The sequence below is a fragment of the Corvus cornix genome, chromosome 3 (assembly GCF_000738735.6).
Source record: "Corvus cornix cornix isolate S_Up_H32 chromosome 3, ASM73873v5, whole genome shotgun sequence".
Classification (NCBI taxonomy): domain Eukaryota; kingdom Metazoa; phylum Chordata; class Aves; order Passeriformes; family Corvidae; genus Corvus; species Corvus cornix.
This window is the reverse complement of record NC_047056.1, coordinates 39039760-39063434: the sequence shown is the minus strand read 5'-3', so window position 1 is coordinate 39063434 and position 23675 is coordinate 39039760. Positions and strand designations below refer to the sequence as shown.

Sequence of the window (23675 nt, the reverse complement as noted above, 5' to 3'; positions counted from 1 at the left end):
TGTTGCCCCCAGATGGGTCCAGTCATCCTGAGGGACCCCATAAGAAGGGGGCACCCTTACTGCTTTCTGAGGTGGAATCATTCTGTTTTCTAAACTTCTTGAATATCTTGCATAAACTATTTCATGTTCTCAGGAGAAGCACAGTAGTGTCAGACACATATTAAAAACAGGGCAGGTTGAAAGACTGCAAAAACTGTCTGGGTGGTCTTTCTCTCAGTAGAAGTCCTTTGGAAAATGCTAGAGTGTGGAAGGAGTGGAGAACTAAGGCTAGTAGTGGAAACCTCAGTTTTGTAACTCTGAGCAGAGGGCTGGGATAAGGGGGAACTGAATTTCACCTCATACATACAAAAAAGAAATTAAATGTTGTCTAAAATGAGTTTACTCAAGCAGATGTTTTCCATACACATGATGTACCATGGATTTGTAAGGGTGTTGAGAATTTTGTTGAAAATTAGTGTGTTTTAGTAATTCATTAATTTTCAACATTGTTTTTGTTCATCCCTTAATATGCTACTGTTACGACAGTGAATACATTTTGGTGTAACCTAGAATTATTGTTCGTAGAATATCTTTATATATTGTTTTGATTTCAAAATAACTAATGATCTGCCGAAAAATCTCAGAAGCTCTAATTATGCATGCGGGAAAGTTTCTTTTAATTGTCATTAATTTAGTAGATTAACATTTACCTAAAACTCTGTAAAACGGATTTGCAGAATATATCTTGATTACCTCATCTGAGCTACTTAGGGCAAAGAAAGCAAGTTCTGAAACCCTGAACTCCCCAAGTCTGCCTTGCCAGTCACACCCTGTGTCTCTCAGACTGGTTGCAGCCATCTCAGCCCCTCAAAGTCATATCTAGTGGCTTAGAGTTTCCTAAAGATGGATGGGCTGTCACTTGAAGCCCTGGAATCAGTAGGGTGCAGATGATACTTCAGATGTTCTTTAGTAAACATTTTCTCCCTTGTTTTTTTAGCCATTAATCATTGTGCACTTGGTATGTATACTGTGTTGCACTGCTATTTGGTTTGGCTTTTTTTAAAGTAAAGTACTTGAAGGTACTCAGTAACACACCATGCTACAAATCAACAGGTTTGTTTGTTATATTTTTGAATAATGCCATACATAATAATGTAGACCATTGTAACACATCCTCTTTCTTCAGCAGCAGCTAAAACAGATACCAGTTTAATTAAAATATGAACATAAATTATAATTTAAATTAGGAAAGTTCTGTACATGAGTAATGCTTTTCAGACAAAAAGACATGTTCATGATGACTGAAAAATTATGATTTTTGAAGTCATTAAGTGTTACATTTTTAATTCCTGAAAACATCTGCAAGAAGCAGCTTGTATCATAGGGAAGGAAAAATTAAGGTTAGTGAAAGGAAATTTATTGCAGAATTAAATCACTGATTGCTTAAAAATACCATGTTAACTAGAAAACAGGGTAGGAATATACTGAAAAAAATCTTTAATTGTTGGAAGGAAATTTCAGTATTTTCAAGGGTTTTCTGTTGCAATTTCACAGTGAAAATTTAAGAAATTTCGAAATAGAAGTTCTGAATTCCTGTTGTATAGAAACTGTATTTTGAATATATTATCATTTTTAGCTTTTTAGTAGAAAATTGAAATAAAGCAAAAAACTTGGCTGTTGGCCCTTCATTTCAAGTTTTGAAAGAAGGAAGAGGAGAAAGGAGGAGAAGACAGGAGAAAACTTCCACATACTTTAAATTTTGAGAATTGTAGAATAGAAAAGAAACTTTTAAAATTTTATTATTTTTAATTCTGGTCTCCTAAAGGCAATTTTGTCCATATTTTGGTGTCCAGAAATTATATGTAAAGATTTCCTTATTTGGCCTGACCTAACATCTGATGGGAGATGGAGGGGAAAGATTTTCTGATTCCTGTAGACTGCTTTTGGCATAAGAACAGCTCTGGTTACAAAATACCTCATGATCATCTGTGACCAGTGAACCTGTGAACTTTTTTCTGAGTACTAGTTTCCAGTGTTTATGAAATATATGTAACTGGGGACAGAATCTCCTTTTCACATGATGTAGCATTGGGAAAATCCTTGGAAATGCTGAGTTTCTTCTGCTGACTTATTGTGCAGCTGTGTGTTGGCTGATCCCATCCATCCTAGCTACATAAGTGGTTTTCTGGGCAGAGGGATTTCAGAAAGAAAACCAACTATTGAACTACTTGGATGAACAAAACTTAAGCTGAGTACTTTGTTCTTTTGCTGTTTCATCTGCAAAAGAAACGAAAATAGGGGAGTGTGAGTTCAAGCACTAAGTGCATATGTATTCTCGTACATGTAGACTAAAGATGTAGTTCTTTTACAGCATCAGTGAAAACAGTGTGCTTTGGAGACATGTTATTCTTTTCAGTTGGCAAAAATAACCCCATTCCTTCATGAACTATAGCCAGGATTCTGTTCTACGTGCTGCTAAGTTTCCCGTGATCACTGTGTGCTCTTTTGTACCTCAGATTCTGAAGTTTAAATGAAAATACTCAATGTTCCTGATATGATCATGGCAAAATTAGCTGTTCATTTTGCTTAATAACTTTCCATTCCATGTTTACTTGAACAATACTTCCAGTGAGGCTGCCTTTTGGCAAGTACCTTTGCTTTGTAAACTCTGGCAATGCCAACAGCAATTCACTTTGCAGAAGTTTACCATATAAACACCAGAAAATAATTACCTAGCAAGTGACTTGCTCATTTACAGTACTTTATTCTTGGAAACAGGACTGATACTTTAATCCTCTCCTTTCCCCTTTTTGGACTTGCAGCCTTTTGGCAGCTGCCTTGGCACCAGCCAGCACCCAGCACAGTATGTCACTGCCAGTCACAGAATTAGCAAGTGTGTTTTCAGTAAATAGTTGCAGTAATTGCGCGCATCTTCACTGTGCAACTGATAGTAAAGGTTTGGGCTCTTTATGACACATTGGCAAAGCAAACTCATTCCTTGTAGTATCTCCTTATTAAAGATGGATTTAAATGTTTTCATGCTGTCCCAGGAAATGAGAGCAAATTAATCCAAAAGTTGAGGGAACTAGAACAAATATAAATATATATATAAATATATATTTAGCCTTTAGAAGTGTTGCAAATGACATTGCACCTATTGTCACGAGAAGATGCTTGTATAAGCTGACTTCTTTAAAAAGAAAACCTTGTGAATCCTGTGGTAGTGATAAGCAACAGTGGTAGGAAAATGAAGAAGTTTATTTTTAATTTTGTACATGGTGTTTTAGAGTGCTTGCAAGTCAAGTATTAGGAGGGAATGTCATTTTATAAAAAGCTTTTTAAAAAGAGGAGCAGTATTCAGCCCTGTCAAGTTAAACTGAAGCTCATTATGCTGTTTTATTATATAATCTTGTGAGGTGATATAATTGAGATATTAATGAAATTTTATGAGCCTTACAGTTAATAACAGATTATATGGTTGCTTCTATGTAATCATAACGTTCTTTTCTCATAAGTGAAGCCTTTGCTCTTTATGATGTATTTTTCCTATTGTGAAGCAATTTACTTCAGTGTTACCATTTGGTAACAGGGAAGGAGCTGATGGGAAGGTTAGAATGGATGTCAATGAGTGGGTGTTATGGGGCAAGAAACTTCTTCTAGGAAAGGTGTTCACCATCTCTCTGAGGCTTGGAAATCAGCTACATAAAAGGGCTGGGAAATGTGTGCCTTCAAAACTAGTGAGTCCTTTCTGTGCAGAGTAAGAGAGCTGGTTTTCATCATAATAGGGCCTGTGCTGCCAAACATCATCTCGTATTTTCCCTTCTTTCCTTTTGTTGTGAAGGTGTTTGATGGGTGAAGAAAAAATTCATAAATACCTGTGTATGGTGCTGCAGTGTTAAACTTTATTTACCATGCAAGTTCTAACCCATGTCCTCTCCAGTCAAAACAAGAAGAACATACGTCAGACAAATGCGTGTAGGAGCAGTTTTCTCTGAGGCTATGTACAAGCATTAAAATTAATCACCTCAGCTAAGACTGCTCTTTAGAGTTGCTTGCTTTCCAGTGTCCAAGTTTAATGAAAACTGGTTACTCCAGCCAAGCCCAGCTACCTCTTCTCATTTTTTTTTGAGTTTCCTCTCCAAGTTCATTGCTCCTCTGAAAGCCATCTCTGCACGGTAAGATTGCTTACCACTTTCTCCAGTCCAAGGATTTCACATCCTTTGGCTCAGCATTTCCACCGTGAAACAAGCAGTTTGATTACCCTTTTGTAGGGTTTGGGGTTTTGTGGTTTTTAATGATTTTTTTAAATGAAGTCAAGATCCATATTTTTGTTTCTTCAAATGTGCAGTTTACATGTGTTTTCACTTTTATTAGAGTGTAGTTATCTCGTGCTTATCTGTGCCCCAAAATAACAAACACCAGTTTCCATGCAAGATGGGAACTAGTAATGTTCCAGATAAACATCAGTGCAGATAAACAATGCAAAATATTGCAGCCAGTGAAAGTACCAGGCCTAGAAAAGGTAGCAGTACACATAAACATACATGGCAAACACATGCACAACCTACCTCACTACACATAAAAATGACCTGAATAAATTTTAGCATCAATTTAATTAAATAGGTTGGATTTTTTTTTCTTCCCCCTGCAGCTATTTCTTTCTTTATACCCACTGGCCATCAGAAGGGCAATAACACTACTATAACTAAAATAAAATAATTTCTTGCATTTAAAGAAGTAGGTGACTATTGTGGTACTTACAAGTCTGGCCTTCTTTTTTTCTACACTAGATGTCTGAATACTCATTGTGGTAAAGTGTAGTGACACATGGAATGAAGATTTTAGGTACTTTTAAAATAAATGTCTCTTACAAGGCTGCCTTTCCCTTTAAGGGGCTGAATGTAGCCACCAATATGTTCCTTTCTAGTTATGCATTCTTTTGTGAGGAAGAAAAAAAACCAGAAACACAAAAGAATATTCTTCAGTTTAAAAAGCTACTTATTGTGTGGGCAAATAAAGTAATAGTGCCAAAATTCTTAAAGGACATATAGTATTTCTTTAGAAAAGATACGAGTAATTGAGTATTGATTATCTTTCCAGAAGATAATTTATGGATGCAGCTGGAAAATTATATAGAGCAAATCTCTTAAATCAGGATAGTAACTGTGCATATGGGATTTTTCATAATGTTACCTGAGAGAAGGGAAAGCTGATCTATTTCAGCAAAAGGCATCAAATATTTTAGTTTATTTACTTCTTTTTGTGGCAACAGTTCTTTTTTTTTAAGAAGTACAGAAGTGTTGCTGTTGGAAAATCATTTTTATGATGCAAGCATCAATGGCATTGAGAACTTAGGTATGTAAGACCAGTCTTTTTATACTTCTGGTCAAGTATGAAAATAGCTAGCATGAAATATTTTAGACTGACATCTCAATCAAATGTTAATTCAGACATTAAGACTTCAAACAAATGTTCTTTTTCTGTTTGGAAGGTTTTCTTAGTTTTTTCTTTAAATTCTTTCCCTGATTACTCTTGTTGCCAAGACTATAGTTTTATAGGAAAGAAAACTTGTGTTGGCTGGAAGTTTATGAGGAAATTTTGGTCATTTTCGGTTCAGCAGCTGCCTATGTTCTGTAGTGTGCTAATAGAGAAGAGAGGAGCTGTCAGTTTTAAAAAGATGACTGAAGAACCTTGGGTGAAATCCAGTCCCTGCCTCAGGACATTCTTTTGTGTAAAATGTTGCACAGAATTACTTGAATTTATTATCTGCAAGTTTTGATGCTGCCATTGACAGTTTAATTTACGTGGTTTGAAGAAGTTGGTTATCTAAAATACTAAGTGGTGTAACCAGATAGAGAGTAGGTGTTTTAAACTCCTGTGTCTATGTACAATGTCCTTGGCCTACGTAAATCCTTTAGTCTTAGTGATTTCACACTGTTCAAGAACTGAGGTTCCTTATAAGAACCTCTATTTGCCCCAACAGATCCTAATCCTGGTCCAGGAATTCCTTCTTACCTGGACAGCTGAGTTCATTTTTTCTTTCCTAAGAATGTAATTTTGATCTCACAAAGTGTTTTTTGTTGTTAGTTTTTGAAGCTGTTTTAGTTCTTTTGTAGTTGGTTGGTTTGTTTGTGTTTTTGTGCTTTTGGTGGGCTTTTTTTGTTTGTTTCAGGTGTTTCTGTTTGTTTGGGTTCTTTTTTTGTTTTTTCTTTTCTTTTTGTCCTGCTTACATGTCTTGGATTAAATACATGTCCTCAGTTTCAAGTGCGCCTCCATCTGTCCGTGGTATGGCCCCCTGTGACACTCCTAGAGTGCCTTGAAGCTGGATGCAATTGGTGGCACTGGATACAACACGTAGCATCGGGCCACCCAGCCCTGCTGAGGCTCTTACTGTTCACTCCATCCAGGCAGCCTGCACAGTGCTGAGAGTCAGGCATTGCCCCTCACCTCCTGGCTCCTGTGGCATAGCAAATGAAATAAGGGAAGCCTGGGATGGCACAGTTTTACGAGGACATTTGAGTTTGGTTGGTTTGGGTTTTTTCCTTCTCCTCATCTGTTGAATTTCTGCACCCCCAAAGTACATTTGGCTATGCCTCTCCACATTAAATGGAATTTGGGCTACTTGTTTATTCTAACTCTAGTCTGTGATAGGGTCATACACTTTGAGACCTACAAAAGGACCAGGTTCTGTTGCAGAACCAGGCATTTGTTGCTCTGGAAAAAGAGCTCTGTAGTAGGGAGTAAGTGTTACATAGAAACTTACTCTTCTTGTGGCTATTCATAAGATGTTTTAAGGAGTTACAGAGAAAACATTTCAACCTCTGGATTATGTTGTCACTTGTTGACCCTCTGCTGTATTAATGAAGGCTTTTTGTTGCAGCAGAAGGGCTTTTTCTTTCCTGCAAAAGCACAAAATGCCTGTAGCACAGCTGCGCTATGAGCATCAAAGCACGGAAATTAATCTTCATTTCAGGTTTTTTTTACTTTAGATATTTAATTGTGTACTTGAATATTAGTTTCTCTGTGAACGAATACTTAAAATTCATCTCACTCTACAGCATTTCAGTATCTCCTTTAAAGTTTATGTTCTTAGCCTGCTTGTTTAGTTCTAAGTCACAAAACTATTCTTCAATCACCTGTCATGGGTTGTTGTCTTCTATTGCACTGCAATATTCTAAAGACTAAGAGCCGTATAAATATTTTTACATAAATCCTGAAAAAACAATCTTATTTCATATTTATTGATTTAAATATAAATATTTATAACATGATTTCCCTTTTTAATTGTTAGTCCATTTTCATAGCTTTAAAACATACACAGCTACTAGAAATATGATGCTGGTGTGGTAGTGCTAAACTTGTTTTTAGTCCAGTTGAATTATTTTACATAATGTCACTGAAATTCAGAATTTTACAGTAAGTATACTAAAATACTTGTAGACACCAAATCTTAAATAGAAGGAAATCAGCAATGGGAAGAATGAATTAAGGAAAAGTTGATGAGTATTAATAATGTTTAAATTGCAAATTAAGAAATTGTACTTACTCCATATAATGGTGTATATATATAATAAAACTCCTTTTCCACCAAGTTTGTTGAATTTTTTTGAGGAGCTGCTTTCCCAAAGTAACTTTTACACCAAATATGCACAAGTCTGTGTTAGCAACCACATTGGGTAGTGCTTGTACCAGAGTTTGCTGATGACTTATTCAGTGTTTAAATACATGGTTTCATAAAGACTATTGTGGTTTTTTGACCAAACATACTTGTGGTTATCCAATCTAAAATGCCTAGAACCTAAAAAAAACTCTTTCACTCTACCGTAATAAAAGGAAAAACATTGCACTGCATGACGGAGTAATTCTTTGTTGATGGTTGATCTAAATGGTAGAACTACTTAATTGTGAATCTGGACAAGTTGTATTCATCTGGCCAGTTGTGGGTCCACAGATGGTCAGTACCAGAAGTGTGCCACGTAACAACACCCTGCATTACACAGCTGCCATCTTTTCAGTGATGGCTGCGTGCAGTGGTTTGCCCTGCTTATAAAACATCTGCAAGCATCTGTCGCAGAGGTGAGGACAAAGGGCACATAGCTATTATAGAGTTACTGTGCATGTGGAACTGCTGCTTGATTAGAGGGAAAGTAGTTATTCTGCCAGGGCTGTTATGCCAGTGGGCTCATTTTGATGATGCGTTCTCTTAACGTATTCGCTTTAACCTTTGAAGATTTGATTTAAATCCTGACTGTGAGTCGCAGGCAAAGATATGTATTCATTTCCAAGTTCTGAGAAGGCATTTTTCCACATGATAAAGGCTTTGTGCATGTGTGCTTGATTAGCTGTTGTTGCTTTAGGGTATGTGGCTACACATACTTTTGCAGACTGGGGTTAGCACGTCTGAATAGTGTAGACTCTTGTTCACCATTTTCCTGCTTTATGGCTACTTATGGCTACATATTGTAAGTATAAAAGCTCCACTTGCATGGATCTATGCTATTGTTTTCTCCCTGTGAATAATAATCATACAGGAGTAAATGTGGGACACAGCAGAGGGCAGGCAGTGGAAGCTTGCCAGCTGCCATATGGTGCTAATAGTGGTGGTGGCATGCTGTATTGTAAACTCAAGACTTGCAGCAGTTTATGCATTTATGCAGTGTGACCTTACATTGCTGTCAAAATGTATAATCATCACATCATTTTACAGAAAGAATTATGAAGTGTCAGGTTTGTTATACATTGAGAATATTTGGACAGCCTAGGAGTCCAATGTTCTAGTATGTCCATGTGGAGCAACAGATTAATAGATTAAGAAGAGGTCATGGCAAAGATTGTATATTCTCAGGAGCAATTTTAAAGTCAACATTAAGATCTGCTTAATTTAAAGAAACTGGGGATTGATATTATCCAGCAAGCACTTTTGATTTTTTGTTTGTGGAGCTTTTTGGGTTTTTTTGAGATGAAGCAGCAAAATATACCCTGAATATATATATGTTTATATGCTCTGAGTTCATGACATAATGTGGTGTATGCATGAAAATAATAGTGGAAATAAAAGTTATATCATGAAATATATTGTGTAAGTTTTGTGCCTAATCCGTCAGTAAGTATCATATGTGGATGTTTACCCACATTTACAGACAGAGAAGATCTAGAAAGCTATTGAGCAGAGTTACCTATACGCACATAAACATGGGAGTGGTAGTGGGGTAGACTGCGGTACTCTGAACATTTATAGCATTTTTCCATAGTAGTTTATATTAGTCTGATCTATATTAAATTTGGCTCTGAAGTATGAATGAGCAAGAGAATAAGCCTTAGTCTTTCAAGCAACATTAATTTGTCTAAATATCACCAGCTTAATTTTTAGTTTAAGCAATGTAATTTACTGCATCATGGAGTTCAGTAAGTAATTGACCATATTACTTTCTTCAGTTACCACATTACCAGTTTTGGGCAGGGTAATGAATCTTTACTTAGTGCCAAGTATTTCTTTCTGTGAAATTATTGTTCGTGACGCTGTCATGCTACACATACGCATTTAGTGCTGTTTTTATCAGCCCCTCAGAACTCGGGAAATGGATAAACAAATGCAGCTGAGCCCCTGAAGGGAGGCTGCATCTCCTTTCCTGTGAGATTTTAACCATGTCATGCTGTTCCATCATACCAGCAATCAGCACCCCATGGCTCCCATCTAAATATCCTAACTGATTTGTAATATGCCAACAGATTTGATTTGTGTCTGCCATCATCAGTTGAAACAAATGCCTATGAAGCCACAGTGGCTGGTGTGGTTTTGACTTGTGATTTTTGTCCTTCACTTGGTTGATGCTAATTGTTTCTGTATTTGAAAGGCTGAGCTTCCTGAGCTACCACCACCTGAAAGCCCTGGTGCTTGGCACAGTTCATTTGGCACATGAATCTGAGGTGGAAGATGGTAGCTAAGGCAGTTGCTTTCTTCCTTTCCTGGTGGACTAGGAGCAAAAAAGGAAGGAGTTGAAGTCTACTTACTTTATAATTGTCATCTCTCTCATTTTCTTTAGACAATTTCCATGACCCTGGCCCAGTTTAGGTGATAATTAATTGCTCAGTGATGTTCTCAATGTGCTTTGAACAAATGTCTAATGGAACAGAGAGTGGAGTGCTGCGCCTCTTGCTTAGGAGTGACCTTGTTCTTCAGGCAGCTGGATTAGGACAGCTCTGCTTGAAATCTTAACATATTGTTTTTAATGAATTTGTATGTTTAAAACTTGCAAAATACATCTGAGTTATTCCAAAATGTTCTTCTCATCTTTGCTTCCATAGTACCAGGATACAAATATGCAAGGTGTAGTGTACGAATTAAACAGCTACATAGAGCAGCGCCTGGATACAGGAGGAGATAACCAACTGCTTCTGTATGAACTGAGCAGCATCATTAAAATAGGTAAGAAAGAGAATCAGATGTCTCCAAGCTGTTACTCAGCATCAGTGCACAGCACATTTCTTACGTGGTTTAATTAATAAAGACAGGTATTGAGGGATAACAATGTTCTCATTGGATGTTCTCTCGGTGTGAACTTACTTCACCTTCTGTCCCTCAGTGAATCCCTGGCTGCACTTAAGTGAATTTCGTCTTTGGAGAGAGTTGCATATCCAATTGCGAAATTATTGTCTCATGTTAAATGAACCAAACAATAGAATATTCTGGTTATGATGGTGTTTCACTTTCAATATTGAAAGTAAAAAAACAAAAAAAACCAACAACAAACTATTGGTAATACCACTGCATACTTAAACTCCTTTTGAAACAAAACTGAAATGTCACTGGAAGAAGGCATATCCTCAGTGTGATCTCAGATTAAACTCAGTTGTTTAACTATTTTTTTTTATTATGTAAGTATCTTTTGTGGTAACAAAATACTGCACATGATCAAAATTAAAAATTAAAAACAAACAAAAAACTCTCAATAACAAAATTAGTGTAATTTGGCTTCTGTTTAGCCAGAGTGGATGGACTCAGACTTCAATAGGATGTGTCACAGTAAATTTCAGTCAGCTCTTTAGAAAGGTTTTACCATGCCAGCTACTTCATCATTTTGTAATGATGAGTAATAGTTCTGGTTTATGTATATGATGCTTTAAAAGGACCTTTTCTCTACTGATTTTGCTTAAGCTGTTATTTGGATATTGATGTCCAACTTACAGCAAATCAAATTTGTTAATACACAGCAAGTGAGAATTGACAAGACAGAGTGCTCATGTTTTACAATTTTCTTTTTTTTTTTCTTTTGTAAAGCAGGTGGGAGGGTGTTTTGTATGGTACTTCCTTTGCAGTACTCATTTGCCTTGTAGCTCAATATACTTAGGTCCTACAGATGAAGGATTTAAAATCCGAATGCAAAGTACTGTGCCCTCAACTCTTACCAGTGTTGTAGAGTTGACAATGAGCAAGTAACTACACAGTGGAACTTTTTTCCTTTTGTCAAAGAAATTAAGAAAGCTGTTTGATTTGCTTGCACACAAGTGTAATTTTCCCCCTGAAATCTACTAAAACTACTCCTGAGTTCATTCATAAGACAATATGTACCAGATATGTCTTTTTACTGGCTAGAATATTTATTAACTTTTGGGAAGACAGATGCATGATCCAAAAATATCTGTTGTGTAAAGCATGGTGAAAAACATTGTCTCTTATACACTGTTCTGATTTTGAGAGTAAGTTGTGATGGTTGGTTGACTCTAAACTTTTGAGAGTTTAAGGAACTTGACTTTACCCTGTTTCATACCACAATCTGAATCTGGTAGAAATCTAAAATTACAAACTTTCTAGTGCGTGTCGGTATTTTTAAGATGGAGTAGGTGCAGAAAATAGAAACAGTTTGTTTGGAATCACATTTTTATAGCAGTATTTGTAACTCCTCATTTTCCCATGATTTTCTCTCTTAAGGCAAGGACAAATATAGCTTAACATTTACAAATGGCATTTATTTTACTCATAGAAATTATAATGGTATTTGACGGATTATATTGTAAATACACTTTTTAATGTTACTTCTATTGCATAAATTAATTTGCATTTACCAACATTAGGCTTTGGAGTATAGATGTATAAAGAAGTTGTTTCTAATTATCTTTTAGAATGCAGTAGATGTCAATGGAGAAAGCAAGAACCCTGTAGTACCTCCAGCTTTGTAGACTCTTGGAAGTTTTAGGGGACACAGCAAAAGACCATAACTTTTATAATGGTAGATATTTGTACTAAGTAGAATTGAATCTGTGGTTTCACCTCAAAGATGTTGTATAAGTTTGATTTATCCCTGGGAGTACAATTATTTCTTTTGTTATTGCTTTGGCAGCTACAAAAGCTGATGGATTTGCACTGTATTTCCTGGGAGAATGCAATAATGTAAGTATACTGGATTAAAATGCCGCTTTTCTGTACATTCACAAGTATGTTTTCTAATTTAATAATAGTGGTAATGAAAAAAATATTCACTGCATTTAGATCCTTGGCCTTTTTGGTTTTTTTAAGCTTTGGCTTTTTATTGTCTGTCTGACTCTGGAAGCTTAACTTGTGATTTAGCCCCATTATTAATTCTCTTTAAGAAGCAGAAAACTTAACTTGGATTTACTATCTGCATAGCCTATTCTTTGCATCTAGTTATCTCCCTTTTTTTTTTTTTAATGTTAATTGTCAGCTGCAACTTGATAGTGAGATAATGTAAATTTCATATGTAGATTCTGGTTGGCATAAAATAAATGGTACATTTAAAATTTATGAATTCAATTAGTATCTGATGTAATAATTCAAATAACAGTGAGTCCAATATTTGTTCTTTTGTTATTTGAATGTTAGAATACATTACATCTTTTTCTATCCAGTTTAATTTATACAGCTACCATGATACAAGTCTTTGTAGTTATTTCAAATGGCTATCAAGAAGGAAATGCAGTTTAGTTCTTCAGTCAGTTCCATCAAATTAAAAATCACAATTTGTCAGAAATTTTATGTCTTTCATTGGTTCAAGAAACAAGCAGTGACTAGAGAGGAAAATATTTTTTCTCATTGTTTTTGTTTCCTTGCATTACACAGCCAGTTTTAATAGTTTATTCTTGTATAGTCCATTAGCCAATTTCCTTTGCTCTTTGTGAAATAATTGAATTCAGAAAAGGGTAAAAATTACATTTTTGAAATAGTGGAAACAGGATTGAAGATGTACAAACCTGCAAGTTATTTGATGTGGAAGAAGGCCCATATAGAAATTTCCTACAGTAAATGGAAATGAGGTTTTGCATTTTTTGTGATATAATGATTATTTCATATAATAAAGATAACCCACTTTATTATTCAAAAATTGTGTTTTCTCTGAATGACTTCTGTTAAGCATATAAACAGCACATTTTTTAAAATAACTCTTTCACTGAGAGGTATAATTTAAGAAACATGTTGTTCATCCTTTATGAATGCAATCTTTGGTTCTCATTAGTAGGTGACAGCATCCATTGTCATGGGTAGGGGGTGATGCAAACAGTCACTGAAAAGCTTCCTCCTGCTGCCAGAGGCAGGAACCCGCAGGAAGTTCAGCCTCCGTTCCAAATGTGCAGTGCTGGCCATCTTTGGTGGCAGTGACTGCCTGCCAGCTGAGCATGCTCATCTCTAAATGCTTTGTAAAAGATTACAGTAAAATTAACTTTACAGCTTGAGACAAAGAGAATTCTTACTGTGGTGAGGTTTTTCCTATTAGATTAGTGTGGCATAATATGGGATTACTCACAGCCTTCTGATACCCTGAGGGCCTGGGTACTATATGGCCTTCTGCTTGTTTTCTTTTTTTTTTTTTTTTTAATAGCATATTAGGCAGATGAATCTATTAGCTTCCCAGTATTCCAGTATAACTCTTTCCTGAAAAAAGCTCCAACTACTGAAGACGCACATTGACTTTATTAACCACTGCTATGTAGCTGCATCATCCAAAATGGAATGTTCTTCATGCAGCTATTATAGGGACTGATCCCAAGTCCTTTGAAGTTAGTGTGAGATTTTCCATTCACTGTAGTGGGCTTTGGGCCAAACTCATGTTTGTAGTCTTGTAACTAAATGGTAATGCATTAGCTTACTTCTTATAAGAAATTGCCATTGGAAATTAATTTGGGTAGCTCTTGTCTCTTGAATATTTAATTTAAAGAATGTATCCAAGTGAGATTAGCTATTGCCCAGCAAATACTGGCAATGTGGTTTTATTTATTTTTATTAAATGTCTTTTTAAAATGGGAACAAAAACATTCTACATAGAAAAAGCAGGAATGAACTAATTCTTTAAGCTGAAATTAAAAAAAAAATTAAAACCTTTTGATTAGCTTGGACAAAGTATTTGCTGAACATCTATGGTCATGTGTTGAAGAGTAGTATCTGCTTTTTGGTGGCTTAATCTTTCGATGCTAGGTTTGTGATTTGAATTTTTCAAACTTGGCAAAATCCTTCCCCTCCCCCCAAATTTAGCATTGGGCTTTTTGTTTGGTATCTTGGAAAATTTACATAAATCTGATTGTTATCCAGCTAGGAGTGTGTGTGTGTGTGTGTGTGTGTACATCTGTTTGAGAATTACGTTTTGGGAGGGCAGTGTGTAAGAATGGAGGAATCCTATTAAAAAGTAGATAACTACTCTCTCAAATGGTTTCCTAATATTTAGTGATGTGTGTTCTGACTATATTCTGTTAAGGAACTTATGATAAAACCTGAAGCACAAGCACTAACTCCACTTCAGCTTCTGCTTTAAACGTGTATACTTTTGCTTGTTTAAATTAATTCAGATTTGAGAATTTTGACTTGTGTTAATCTCATCAAAGGAACATTTTTGAAATATTAGATATCCTTAACTGCCTTTAGCCTGGATTAAATAGTGAGTTTCTAATTAGGATATAAGATAATTTCCTTTTACAAAAATGCTTAATTTTTGCAAAACGAAAACCAGTAAGTGATTACTATGTACTGTGTGCTATTATTTCTTAGTATTGAGAAAATTGTCATATCATTGCAAATTGCTTTTTGCATGGATTACTAAGAATGCGTAGTAAATCATTCTTTGGTGCAATATTTAGTATAGGCAGAATTTTCTTTACATGAAAATTATATTAGAACTGAAAGAAAATTAATCTAATTTGAAGAAAAGCTCCAGATTAGCCAGTCCCTTTCTTTTTGCAAAACATAGATGATACACTGGCCTTTAAAGGAGGACATTGCTTTAGAAAAAATTCCTTTATAATTTAACGGCACAAAAGTAAGTTTGTAAAAATATCTGTCCATATAAAAAGTTTCTTTATGGCCTTATTTTCTTTCTATTGAAGTTTATATACTATATTTTGATCTGTATTAGAGTTGGAAAACAGCGTAAGGACTAGGTAACTTCTGGCTGACAGTTCTGGTCGAATGCCTTCAGGATCTTTACCTGAGTGAATTTGCTTTAATGGAAAATGACACATCAATTGCAGATTCCAGTGCATTTCTTTATGCAAGTATTACTCAGAATTGGTGCCAGAATGAGCGTGGCCAGTTCAGTTTTTTTAGCATCCTTCTGGTTGTTCAAATTGCTTGGAAGCACTACAACTCAGTGCACTCCTTACTAAGAGTGTTCTGATGGTGATTCTGCTTTTCAAATGATTGCCCTCTAGCAGGTAAGCACCCCGTGCATGCCCAACTCCTTCCTTCCCTGTGAAGTTCCCATGTATATCAGAATCCGGTTCTGCCTGTGCTATATATATGGTAGAATGCATTGCAAAGTACTCAGGTGGTAAAATCAGTAAAGCTTCCTTGTCAGGGTCGTTTTCTGAGCAGACCTGTGCCCATATTTCCTCTGGTTTTTGAACATTCTCCATATCTAAGGACTTATCTTTGTCCATGGGTTAGCGTAGTTATGCAAATAAAATTATTTTTTTCTTAAGGTACGTAGCAGCCATTTTACAAATACTATATACCAGAGAGCAGAAACACTTCCACATCAAACAGGAAGTTTCACAACTCTCCAGCAAAGGACTTGACTTGTTTTCAATTTTCTGTATTATTTCTTATGGGGATGAATATACAGTTCATAATTCTCCTGTTATGACCTTAATTAAGTATCATCTTCAAACATGACTTAAAGGATTTTCTGAAATCCTCATATTGGATACTGTATATGTGTAAATCAATTGCCTAAGTATCATGCTAGCTGGGCATGGATTTAAGCCCATAAGCTGACATCTTTATAAGGCAATATTTCTAAAATACTTATCAAAGTTACAGAGTTCCTAATGTACTACTGCATTAAACAATTCTTCAGATATTTCTTGTTTATATTTTCTACTTCTGTGAGTAATTTGCCTCGTGATTACACTGTGATTCCTACGTAAAGACATATGACTTCATATTTAACAGGCATACACTTAAAGTAGCTTTTATTTGGTCTTGTGTTACTTAGTTCCTGAAACTGCAAATTGTGTTGACAAACAGATTATCCTCGCTTCAGACAGAAGTTTCCAATAGCTTTATTGTAAGAAATAATTATGTGAGGCCACAAATATGTGCACATACTCTGTGCTTCAGGGTGTATTTTATTAAGCCATTCTTGAATTTCTGGTCATGCAGAAGTTGTTGCGGCTTGATGTGCATGCAGTGCCACCTAGTGAGTGTATGAGGTGGGTGACTTGGATTATTAAGTACCCAGGGAAAAAAACATGTACAGCTTGCTAGCTGTCTCTGGTTTTTGAATGCATAGATATTTTCTCTGAAATTTGAGTATTTTAAACATATTTTCAGGTGAAATCCTCCTAGTTGCAAAAAACCTTTTGTCTTTATCCTTAAATCAATTCTAACATCATACAGTTTTTTGTATATAAAGTGGAAGAAATCTATTGCTTTCTTATTTGCCAGCGAGTAGTGATACTCAGCAGAGAGCGAAAGCTCTTGTTGAGTTACACTGTCTGAGTTTAAATTTGAGTCAATAAATTATCAAGCAGAAAGAAATAAATAACTGTCAAAATGTATTTTAGGGAGATTTTGGTCTTGTTTAATTTAATATTCAGGTAAATGGACTTGTGGAATGTGTTAATGATAAATATAGTATCATAGAATATCCTGAGTTGGAAGGGACCCTCAAGGAACATTGAAGTCCAGTTTCTGACCCTGAACAGGACACCCCAAGAGCCACACCATGTGCCTGAGAGCATTGTCCAAATGCTTCTTGAACTCTGTCAGGCTTGGTGCTGTGACCACTGCCCTGGGGAACCTGTTCCAGTGCCCAACAATTCTCTGGGTGAAGAACATTTTCTCATATCCAACCTAAACCTCTCCTGACACAACTTCAGGCCATTCCCTCATGTGCTGTCCCTGGTCACCACAGTAGGAAGAGGTCAGTGTCTGCCCCTCCTCTTCCCCTTCCCCTCACAAGGAAGTTGTCAACTGCAATGAGATCTCCCCTCAATCTCCTCTTCTCCAGGCTGAACAGACCAATTTACCTCAGCTTTTCATCATATGACTTCCCCTCAAGGCCCTTCACCATCTGCGTGGCCTTCCTTTGGATCCTCACTTACAGATTTAGATCTTTCTTATATTGTGACACCCAAAACTGCCCCCAGCACTCAAGGTGAGGCCGTCCCAGTGCAGAGCAGAGTGGGACAATCCCCTCCATTGCCTGGCTGGCGATGCTGTGCCTGATGCATCCCTGCTTGGCTCTCCTGGCTGCCAGGGCACTGCTGACTCATGTTCAACTTGCCATCAACCAGGACCCCCAGGCCCCTTTCCTCAGCACTGCTTTCCAGCATCCCATTCACTAGTCTGTTTGTACATCAATATATACTATAGGTAGAATGCAAAAATTGCTAGAAAATTAGACAGAGACCAGTTGTTTGTGGTTCACTATCAGAATGGGAGGTTGTTTTGCATAAATCTGCAAAAATTGATCCAGGTGTCTGGTTTTGCTTAGTGTATTCACTAATGCATGAGTGAAGAAAGAATATAGGACTGCAGATATATTTGTAGGAACAGATCAGATTTCAAAATGGTCTTTGGAAAATGGTCAGAAGAAACCAGACAAAGATTCAGCTAGGAAAAGTGCTCAGCTTTCTACAGATTGCCTTTTTCTGTGTAGGGCAGTTGATGACTCTGAGAAAGATTCTAGGGTTTTCAGTGAATTTGAAGGTAAAAATGAGTGTGCAATATCATTGCTGTATCAAAAAATACATTTATGTATGTAGCACAAACAGAACTCTAGCCCTAGTGTAAAGTATTTTTCCTATTTCTCTCCACTGCTAAGGCCCCGGATGTAATAATATGGCTGGTTTAAACACTGCACTTTAAGAAAAAATAAAACTGGAGGAGCTGAACTGAGTTCAGGAGAGAGCAGAGAGAATGGTCAGGAAACAAGAGAAGTGGTTTTGCTTTGTCTAAAGGAAAGCAAGTTGAGGGGTGAAGATATGCCTGGATAAGGCAAAGAGGAAGGGAATGACCTCCAATACCTATGGTGTGTAGGGCAAAAAGTAGCGTGCTTGAACTGGAATTGGGAAAACTTCCTCAGTTGTGGCTGTAATGAAGCATGACAGTCTGTTGCTTGTGCAAGCTCAGGGATCCTCGTCCCTGGAGGAGTGTTTGAGACCTGTTGGCCAAATGTCTTTCAGAAAAATGCTTTAGCTGACTAAAATGGAAGGGATGGTAGAGAGGTATGTCAGCTTGGTTTTCTGTGTCAATGAACTGGTATAACTCTTGTGGTGTTTTTCAATTGTGTAAATCAACTGGAAAGTTTCCAGGAGTTAAGTGCAGTTAAAAATTGATACCATTCAGAAGGATGAAAACATAAACACCCCCAAAAACCAAAAAACAAACCAAACCCAACCGCTAGTAGTTCTACAGTAAGTGCATCATCTTCATTTCACAAGTGTCCAACATTTGTACATATGATGTGGGTTAAAATTATAAATCTCCTGTCAAGTACGCCGTGATTTATCGCTAAGGAAATAAGCTTTTATAAAAAATGGTGGTAGTTGCTGCTGGCTTTTTTCTTCTTTTATCCCTGTGTACTTGATGCAGTCAGACTGCTGCACTTGTGTTTAAACCCAGAACATAATTGCCTAGAGCTCTTTAAGATTTTAGCATGGTAGTATTGGGCTACTATTTCAACTAATGCAGTTTAGAGATCCGAGGGTTTTGGCTGTGAATACTTTCCAAATTAATTATGTTTGTTTGTTTTTCTTGGTCATCTTTGCCTATTATGATGAGTTGTATTCCTGCTAAGAATCCTGGCCTAAGGGCACAGCCTTTGTAAATATCTGCAGATAATCTTATCATTAGGCTTTGTGGTCTTACATTTAAGTTGTCCTTTACCAAGAGTAAAAATCTGTTGCTGTTACTGAACAGAAACAGATGTGAGCAGCAAAAGCCATTAAACTCACATAATATCAGCTTGATCAATCTCCATTTAATTTTTTCTTTCCCCCAAGCAGCAAATCACATAGCAATGCTTTAGTATGAAGGCTTTCATTTAATGTCAGTTGAATATTAAATTATTTTCCATGAAGCATTTTTAGGATCAGTTTTATCAGCAAATTGTGCTGTGGAAGAAACTAGATAAAGATCCACCAAAACAGTTTGTCAGTGGAATGCTTGTCACGTGTACTTCAACCCTCATTCTAATCATTAAACCTAGTTCTTATCAAGACTTCTTTTCTGCGAGGAAATTTTAGAAAAATTGGTTTATGATTGTCATTTGCTTAGTTATAAGTAGTTATACAAAAAGAAGAAATAACAGTTTGTGAAATGATGATGAAGAATACATGTTTGCAGTTCAAATCCAGCCCTGGCAAACTTTATGTAGTTGGTTGAATGGTTACTGGCTTTTGTGATAGGATTTGGTGTTGTGCTGGATTCTGACAAACTGCATACCAGCAGCAACTAGAAAAATAGCATCAATTATACCTGTAGTTGTCCTGTTCATCAGAAGAACCAAAGAACAAAATTACTGAAAACTGCAGGTTCTTTCTTAGTGCTGTAACAATATCTGTCAGGAGCTGTTGATGCTGTTGTGTTATAACACTTGCTGCTACTCCTCATATTTTCTTTTACTGGGATTTTAATCTACTTTCTCTGTCAGGAGAGATTTTCACTAAAAAACCAAAAATGGGGCAAGTTACGACAGCATGGCAAGATGAACATGAGTAAATCTTCATGTGCATGCGCTTAGCTGTTAGAAATGAGGAGTAAATAAGGTTTTTTCAGCCACAGTAAGATATTCAAGATAAATTACTTAATTTTACCAAGGAAAGAGCACCAAAACCCACAGTATTATGGCTTATTGAACATATACTGATCTTGCTATGTATCTGAAAGCCAAGTTGGTGGGTTTATCTGTGAATAGAGGATGTTGTCATCTTGATATCCCTCAAGAAAAAGTTACAGTACACCATTCTGCATTCCTGTAGACTGGCAGGCTTGTTAATACATTAGTATTTTAAAAAGATATTAGAGACTGCAATATGTTGCATATACCTAGGTTGCCTAAGAAATGTGGGCCATAGAATAAAATCATAGAATCTTTTATGTTGGAAAAAACCCTGAGATCACTGAGTCCAACCATTAGCCTAACATCACCAAGATGAAATGGTGAATTTTGTAACATTTGTCTGTGTTCACCAGTGTTTAAACATTTGTTAAGGTCATTAATTTAGTTTGGACTTTCTGTTTTGCTTCAGTTTGTTTTTTTAAGAACCTCTTGCTCTCTGTGTTCATGATAGGTCATTAGTGCATTCCAAACCACACTGTAACATCCATCAAAATTAATAGGAGTTTTTTTGGCTGTGGGCTTTTATCAAAGTGAATTAAGTGATTAAACTGGGAGGGGAGGAATAATTTTGGAGATTTTAGGCCCAACCAGAACACACTGTCCTGTCACAGATGGAAGGAAAGGAATCATCTCATGTACTCTAGGGTTTCAACAAGGTATGGGAAGTTCTTGGTATCAAACTTTGGTGTTCCCCTGCATACTACGTTTAAAGAAAGAAGTCCATCACCATAAGGAACTTGTTGGAAGAATATTGTTAATAGGGTAGTTGAGATTGATGTAGGAAAGGAGGCTCTGTCTTTGTCTGGAAGGAGAGTAAACAGATCAAAATAGGGGATTGCAGAATCCTGTGGACTACCAGCTGCCAGAATGCCTGAACCTGAAGGCTTCCAAAGGATTCTCTGTCCAAGCCAATGTTTGCCCTTCTGGTAGTTTGTCAAACCCAGACTCACCCTCCTATCTTGGTTGCCTTCTCTCTCATCAGCAGTAGAGATATCTAATGCTCTTTCTACTCTAGTTATCTTTTATTACTTAACTTTTGCCAGGAGAGACTGTGACATTGAATTATCAGTAAAGAGCTATGTGTATTTATCTCTTTCTGATACTGACTTAGAGGCTCACTGCAAGTGGTAATTGCACCAAAAGGGTCTGTGAGCAGTGCACAAGCATCCTGCTGTCTCCTCAACCTCTTCCTTTTACAGCATTGTGAGTTATCAATATAGTATTTGAGAAATCACGGGTCCTAATATTCTCAGATTTCCTTTTTTATTGACTGTATATTGCTTAAGTTGTGGATGAAAGTCAACTGGTTCCTTATTTTGATTATTAATCACTGTTCATTATCATTACTAGAAACACAAACTGTTTTATGAAGTAAAATATTCAGACCAACTGAGGAAATGCAAGTTAATTTGAAAGGGCCCAATCTATTCATTTCTTCACTTATTTGTGAAGGTTTATGCAGTATCTGATGTATGTATGGGAACACTTCTAGTTACCCTTTGAGCTACTGAAAGATTATTTGAATGTACGTTTGGAAATAAAAAGAATGCTGGAGTCATTCATAGTTAGAACAGAGTAGGTGAGCCCCAAATTTTATCATTTCTGTAGTACATTTTACTTCATAATAATTTTCTTAAGCAAAAAAAAATATTAAATGTGAGCTGGATAGGTGATGTGAAAAACCTGCTGGTTTTTGACAGTGATAATTTTAGAGATTCCCATAAAGCTGTGTCTGTGGGGTGCCTCAGAGATTATTTCAGTAAGATGCCCTAGTAGAGCAGAGCACAGTTTACTGTGTTTTGTTTGGCTGACCTTGCCATTGATGGCTTCTGCTCCAGACATTTCTACATAATTAATTGGCAATAAAGATTAGAACTCATTCAGATTTAAATTCATCAAATAAGGAATGTACGAACACTAATGACAATTTATTAGATATATGTATAAAGTCAGTGTGGAATGGTAGAAGCTCATGGACTAATTTCAGCTTATATATGGTTATGAGAAAGATTGCCTTTCTTTTTAGTAGTGCTGCATGGTCAGGATAAGATTATCAATTTTTCTGCAGTGTCATACTTTTCTACCTCTACAGTCAGGAGGAATAGAGGCAAATTTAGAACCTATTGGGTAGTTTGAAGAGTTTTTTGATCACTGACCCCTTAACCATGGGTTTGCAACTTCCCATAGAAGCAGAATGGGATTGCTTCTGCAAGACTCTTTTTGGAGAAGCTGGAAGTAAAATAATGTCCACAAACTTCTTCCAGCATAGGGACGCTTACTCACAGAAGTACTTCATGGTGTTAGCAATGGAGGGGTTTACCAGACAAAATGGTGCACAAGAACATGGGAAAGACTGTGCTGGTGCAAGCAGTCTTTGCAGGCAATACTTCATGGTGTCAACACAGGTTTTATGGCCATTGAAGATTTGCTGAAGGTGTTTTCTGAAAAAAAGAACCATGTATGTGTGGAAGAAGTGAGTTCTTTGTTTTCTGGTGCAAGCATCTGGTTTTCTTCCCTTTTTTTCTTGAGAAACTCTTTCTGAGAAGAGAAAGATTTGTGCATCATTTTTTACTTAGCGCTGGGCATGACTCAGGAGATGAGTGTGGAAAAGCACATTTTACACACTTAAAGAGCAGTTATTTTGCTAATTGTAAATTGTAAATTGTAAATTGTTGCTACCTTGGCAAAAAGAATCAAATATGTCTCAAACATGTAAGAAGAATACTGTGAATAAAAGTGTTATTCTTTGACATCTTTGGCAAAATCAGCTTTGGTCTCTGATGTCCTGTTGATTTTGACTTGTTCCACTACTTGGACTACATCAATCAGACTTTAAACATTGCGTTGCATCTCTGCATTTTGCAGTACTCTGCAACAGAAACACCCTTTTCAGTTTTGAACACGTTATAGTGTTACTGTTCCTATTATGAGTACTTTTAAAATAGTTGATCTTAAGCATATAGTATAGCATATCAGATTTCTGTGCAGATATGTACTGCAGTATTTCTATGCCCTTTATATTTTGCTGCCTTTTTTATTTTTAAAAAATATTTTATACTAGAACACTGACTTAAATAAATAATGATCTGTGGTTTCTTCAGTTTTATTAGAATAATGTACTTCTTTTTTTTAGATCATGATGTGCTTTTCTTGGCTGTGTTATGTAAAATGTTCTTTTTCATTCTATTTGAGTGCATGTAAAAACATGAACTGAAGCTTATGAAGGCATGTAACTGTGAAACTAAGTTTTCATTTAAAAATTATATGTATCTTTATTAGATTATAAGAAAGTAAGAATAAATGGAGCTTTTTATTCTGGTAGATTGAGTAGGCTTGTTCTGACAGATTCAATGTATCGATTTAATGGTTTTTGATTGTTTGGATGTTGCCTATTTTTTTTTTCTTTTT

General features: G+C 36.3%; 1 protein-coding gene across 4 annotated transcripts in view; it reads left to right on the top strand.

Annotated features, from left to right (window-relative positions):
* Nucleotides 1–23675, top strand: part of PDE10A (phosphodiesterase 10A) — a 347833-nt gene that overhangs the window by 277145 nt on the left and 47013 nt on the right. For all 4 annotated transcript variants that reach the window (XM_010391640.4, XM_039568839.1, XM_039568837.1 and 1 more), the window contains exons 4-5: nucleotides 10285–10405; nucleotides 12318–12367. In XM_010391640.4, coding sequence (XP_010389942.3) covers nucleotides 10285–10405; nucleotides 12318–12367 — 171 coding nt within the window. The remainder of the gene's footprint in view (nucleotides 1–10284; nucleotides 10406–12317; nucleotides 12368–23675) is intronic.